We start from the raw sequence: 6021 nt of genomic DNA, 5'->3' as shown, positions 1-6021 counted from the left end.
AGCTTTAGTGAATGATTTCCCTCGGGGCGGTGCTGGACTTCTCTGCCACCCACCTGAGTCCGCGGTCGCACCGCCCAAGCGGGCAAGCCTGCCAGCGCTGCCCCGGCACCGCGGGCCATGGCTACGGATTCTTGGGCCCTAGCAGTAGACGAACAGGAAGCCGCAGCTGAGTCTGTGAGTTGTCACCAACCGCTGGAGGACCAGGGGCCAGTGCCAGTCAGGATATCTGCCCCTTAGAAGGACAGATCTTAGGTTGCTTGGAACTGGGTGGAGGACCCTGGCGGCATGGGCCCCGAAACCAGAGCTGGCTTTGATTACCCAAGCCCTTCCACCTTGTGTAAACTCAAGTTGGATGCTTGGTTGCCCATAGTGCTCAGCCACCTGCCTGTCTTCCTGGAATCAGGGCTGATATTCGATTGCACTCACAAACTCGGATGGTAATCTGTAGCTTGGGCTTTGAGTTTCCTGGGCTCAGGGAGGTTGTCTTACTCATATTTATTTGTATGACTCCTCCAACTTGGTTACCTCTAGCTTGGTTATTGGTAGTGAATGACTGGTGGGGCCTATCAGTAAATCTTTTGGTTGGCTTAACTGGTTTTCTGAACCTGATACATAGTAGCAAGATTAGAGTTAAATATGGAATTATATATGTCTTGAATTTTCCAAGAATTAGGACCTTGTTCTTTTTTTTTTTTTTAACTTTGAAAAAATAAAGGTTTGAACCTGTCACTGTGATGTGGCACCTCTCATCCTATCTCTTTTTTTTTTAATATTTATTTATTTATTATATGTAAGTACACTGTAGCTGTCTTCAGACACACCAGAAGAGGGAGTCAGATCTTGTTACGGATGGTTGTGAGCCACCATGTGGTTGCTGGGATTTGAACTCTGGACCTTCGGAAGAGCAGTCAGGTGCTCTTACCCACTGAGCCATCTCACCAGCCCTCATCCTATCTCTTGGAGACTTAAGACAGGAGGGCTGACTCAAGTAAGAGGCCAACCTGGGCTGCATAGTGATCTTGCTGGAAAAAAAATATATGTATATATATATATATGTATATATATATACACACACACATATACATACACACACACATATATATCAAATACAATAAAGAATTAACTATCCATTTTGGCTCAAAGCCTTTATTATATATAGGGTTTTAAAAAAAGATTTATTTTATGTATATAAGTACACTGTGGCTGTACAGATGGTTGTGAGCCTTCATGTGGTTGTTGGGAATTGTTGGCCCCGCTCATTCAGGCCCAAAGATTTATTTTTTATTATACATAAGTACCGCTGTAGCTGTCTTTAGAAGCACCAGAAGAGGGTGTCAGATCTCATTACAGGTGATTGTGAGCCACCATGTGGTTACTGGGATTTGAACTCTGGACAGAAGAGCAGTCAGTGCTCTTACCCGCTGAGCCATCTCGCCCACTCTTTGTATATAGTTTAAAGAGAAATAATATTTTTGGCTTTGTGCATTGAGGGAATTATTTATTTATTTTTGTTTTTGGAGACAGGGTTTCTCTGTGTAGCCCTGGCAGTCCTGGAACTCACTCTGTAGACCAGGCTAGCCTCGAACTCAGAAATTTGCCTGCCTCTGCCTCCCAAGTGCTGGGATTAAAGGTGTGTGCCACCATGCCCAGCATAAAAACTGTTTATGTCATAACCTTTAGTCTCATTCAAACTGATGGGCCATTCCAAGGTTAGAGCCCATTTTCTGAGGGGAAGGGGAAACAGCAGATTTGCTTTCAATCTCATTCAGAGGGATTCTTTCTTTCTTGTGTTAAATATAGTCTCGTTTTCCTTTCCTTCCTTTCTCTAGACACAAGGTCTCATGTAGCCCAAGCTACATGGCCCACACCTGTACCTCCCTGCACTGGGACTGAAGGTGTGTGCTACCACACCTGGCTCAGTACTTAGTAGCACTGTCTGTCTATCTGTATCTCTCTCTCTCTCTCTCTCTCTCTCTTAATCATTTTATTCGTTTGCATTTCCCTTCACAAATCTCCCATCCCATTCTGTCTTCCCTGCTCTCCTTTGCCTCTATGAGGGTGTTCCTCCACCCATGCACCCACTCCTGCCCAAGGGGCTCCCCTTCCATTGATGTCAGATAAGGCATCCTCTGCTACATATGTATCTGGAGTCTGGTTTGGTCTCTGGGAGCTCTGGGTGGTCTCGTTAGTCGATACTGTTCTTCCTATGGGGTTGCAATCCCCTTCAGTCCTTCCCCAGTGGCTCTCTCTTTGGTTTTTGGAGACAGGGTTTCTCTGTGTAGCCCTGGCTGTCCTGGAACTCACTCTGTAGACCAGGCTAGCGTCAAACTCAGAAATCTGCCTGCCTCTGCCTCCCAAGTGCTGGGATTAAAGGCGTGCGCCATCATGCCCAGCAGTGGCTCTCTTTTTGTTTTTTTTTTCCATTTTTTATTAGGTATTTCTGTGGCTCTCTTTTTAAGATGAGTACTACCATTAGACCATGTTCCTGGTAGGATACTGGGAGTGCTTTAGCAATGGCCCCAGTGTGTGGATAGCTGCTATCCCGCACAGTGTACTGGAGGCTTTGCACTTACTGCCAGTTAACGTTCTTGATCCCAGAATGAATGGAGTCTTTTTACATGTTTGTGATATCCTTTCTGCTAATCCCTCTGCTAGTTTCCTTTGTCTACTCTCTCCCATATGTTTCCTTTTGTTGCTCGGGAACACTAAAGCAGACAGACTATTGGTTTTATTTTAGTTTCCATGAAGACAAATGAGGTTCCTCCATCTGCAGCTAGCCACCCATTTAACAACTTTTTTCTTTCCTGCTTCCTAACCTTATTCCCCTTGTCTTTGTTTTTGGATTTAGTGACTGAGATATAGAGAACCTGTCTGTGGTTTAAGAACTAACCATCTCTTGTAATGATTTTGTATTCTTTTCTCCCTTTCCCAGATGCTAGTTGAGTCTTCACTTAGTATTTGATGATCAGTCTAACTGCTTTGTGCTAGATGCAGAGATGAAGTAGTCCCTGACATTAAGGTGGTTACATTCTCATGGGCAGGCATAAGTTATACCAGTATATATCTAAATTTATACTGTTAGACAAAATCCTGGTAATTCTTGCCTTGAAACATTTCTCTGATCTGTTTCCTCTTTTTTAGCCCCACCTCAACCCAGTGTGGGCAATTTTGGTTATGTCCGGTGTTGGAATACTCCAAGATGTGCCCAGTTAAACTGTCCAACTGCAACCCAAGGCAGCTTGCACGTGAGGCTGCATGGAGTTGTGATCTGGTTGGACTTAGCCAGACATAACTCTCTGCCCTTGATTCTTCTGTCCACTGTTGGCTGTCTAAAGGAGACTGCGGTTGTCCAATCTTCACATTTCTTTCCTTTCAGGACCTGAGAAAGTGACAGCTCTGAAGAAATCCCACTGAGAAAGTCTTTGTAAATCAAAACATTAAGAAAACTTACAAATTATAATTCTATAATTCTGTCTAGAAATTGTAATTAGGAAATCTGAGTTTGGGGCTACTATGTAGTTTTGGTTTTTTTTGTTTCTTTCTTTTCTTTCCTACTACTGCTTTTAGGGGAAATTTTGTTATTCTCTTTCACTCATTTGGAAGCAAAAAGGAACCCAACAGAGCAACCTAATGAGTCATTTTACTGAGTGCGCCTAGGGAGTCTTGAGAGTAGCTCTTCCCCCTAATTAGAGAGGCTCTGTTAGTTCCAAGGCTTTCATATGATTTTCCTGACACTTTCCATTTCCCCCACATTTAGTTGAGCAACTTGCATCTTAAGGAGGAGAAAATCAAACCAGATGCCAATGGTGAGTAGCTAAAGTTAGTTTATAAACAAATGTAATTTTTCTTTGGTATTTCTATATTGATAAAGCAACTACCTGGATAATTAGTGCATTATACTGGACAAAGGACTAGTGAATACTGATAATTATTTGACTTGTGTATCAATAAACTAGGTTGTTTAGTTTAAAATATTTAACAGAAGCCGGGCAGTGGTGGCGCATGCCTTTAATCCCAGCACTTGGGAGGCAGAGGCAGGCAGATTTCTGGGTTTGAGGCCAGCATGGTCTACAAAGTGAGTTTCAGGACAGCCAGGGCTATACAGAGAAACCCTGTTTCGAAAAAAAACAAAAAAAAACAAAACCAAAATGTTTAGAATGAGAGTACCTAGCTAGCATGTAATTATTTAATTTGTTACTTAACCATAGGACTATATTGACAGAGATGATTTTTTAAAAACTGTTTTTCATCTTCAGTTTGGGGTAAGATGCATACAGTTTGAGCACCTTGTCAGTTTTCATGTTCTAAATATCATCCTGAATTTATATCTGTTAAAATGTGTAAGATGAGGGCTGGAGAGATGGCTTAGCGGTTAAGAGCACTGACTGCTCTTGTCCTGAGTTCAATTCCCAGCAACCACATGGGGGCTCACAACCATCTGTCCGATGCCCTCTTCTGGTGTGTCTGAGGACAGCTATGTTGTACTCACATACAGTAAATAAATAAATCTTTAAAAAAAAAAGTGTAAGGTAGAGGAGTGGGGCTTTGCCTTAGTGGTAAGTGCTTACCCTTGGTACACAAATAGAACCAGCAAAATCAGTCAGTCGAGTACAGAGCAATGCTAATTACCTCATTCTGAAAACACTTGATAATCTTGTGTATATATATATATTTTTTGTGTGTATATTTTTACAGATTACAATGTTGCTTGAGTATATATTTCTATTCGTCAATAATTTACTATATAGACTTTTTATGGCATTGTGTTCACATTGACACAGTTGTAGATGCTTTATTGAGCACAAAGATGTTTTCTAATGAATGCAGTTGTAGTTCTCATCCTGTATCATTTCAGAAATGTCACTACTGTGACAGGAGCATGCCATTGGTTTTTTTTTTTTAAAGATGTTATTTATTTATTATATGTAAGTACACTGTCGCTGTCGCTGTCTTCAGACACTCCAGAAGAGGGAGTCAGATTTCGTTACGGATGGTTGTGAGCCACCATGTGGTTGCTGGGATTTGAACTCCAGACCTTCGGAAGAGCAGTTGGGTGCTCTTACCCACTGAGCCATCTCACTAGTCCCCATGCCATTGTTTTTAAACCAGGGTAAGGGGATCTGGAAATAACCACAGATAGGCAGTGTCTCGAAGCTTTATGTAGAGAGAATAAAGTAGTTTTAGTAGTGGCTTGGTTTCCTCATTTGTTTTCTTGCAAAAATTAGATGATTCCCCCCCCCCCCAGAATTAGAGTTGTCTTGATTGCTAAAAATAGGATGAACTTTTGAATGCCATCTCTCCTTTGTATCTAATCAAGGTGCTGTTGTTAAGACCAATGCAAACACAGAGAAGACAGAGGAAGATGAGAAAGGTAACAGTGTTCAAGTTATAAATGAGGTTCCATGTTCTAGGGAAAAGGTTATAGAGGCCTTATTTGTTCACTTATTTATTAAGGTTTTTTTTTTTTAAGACAAGACTGTGTATCCCTTGCTGGCCTACAAATCTATGCAGTTGAGTTAGCCTTGAACTTATGGTAGTTTTCTTTCTTCTATCCTGAGTGCTGGTATTGATGGCCTTTGCCACATGTCGGGGTGGGGATGTGTGAAAGGGGTAGGGGTGGGTGTTTGAGTGTGTGTGTATGTGTGTGTGTGTGTGTGTATGTGTGTGTGTGTGTGTGTATGTGTGTATGTGTGTGTGTGTGTGTGTGTGTATGTGTATGTGTGGAGTGTGTGTGTGTGTGTGTGTGTGTGTGTGTGTGTGTGTGTATGTGTGTGTGTGTGTATGTTGTGTGTGTGTACGTGAGTGTGTGTGTGTGGAGTGTGTGTGTGGCGGGGCGTGTGGATGTGTGAGTATTGGTGAGAGTAGAGGTTTGGGGGTGGGGTGTGGGGGTAGGGATGGGTGTGGATGTTTAGATGTTTGGGTCTGTGGGTTTGGGTGTGTGGGTGTGGGAGTATAGATTTGGGTATGGGGTGTGTGGTATGTGGGTTGGGGTATAGGTGTGTGGGGTGTATGAATATGTGG

The 6021-nt window shown here is 42.5% G+C and overlaps 1 protein-coding gene across 3 annotated transcripts in view; it reads left to right on the top strand.

The window, feature by feature from the left end:
• Ddx19b (DEAD box helicase 19b) overlaps positions 1 to 6021 on the top strand; it is a 28566-nt gene that overhangs the window by 3980 nt on the left and 18565 nt on the right. For 2 of the 3 annotated variants that reach the window (NM_001190800.1, NM_172284.5), the window contains exons 1-3: positions 2 to 174; positions 3758 to 3806; positions 5318 to 5371. In NM_001190800.1, coding sequence (NP_001177729.1) covers positions 118 to 174; positions 3758 to 3806; positions 5318 to 5371 — 160 coding nt within the window. In that variant the 5' untranslated portion in view covers positions 2 to 117. Of the gene's footprint in view, position 1; positions 175 to 3757; positions 3807 to 5317; positions 5372 to 6021 lie in introns of those variants that run through there. The other variant, NM_001190786.1, reaches the window with a different exon arrangement.

The sequence above is a fragment of the Mus musculus genome, chromosome 8, assembly GCF_000001635.26.
Source record: "Mus musculus strain C57BL/6J chromosome 8, GRCm38.p6 C57BL/6J".
NCBI lineage: Eukaryota > Metazoa > Chordata > Mammalia > Rodentia > Muridae > Mus > Mus musculus.
The sequence above is the reverse complement of the archived record's forward strand: the minus strand, read 5'-3'. Positions and strand labels throughout refer to the sequence as shown.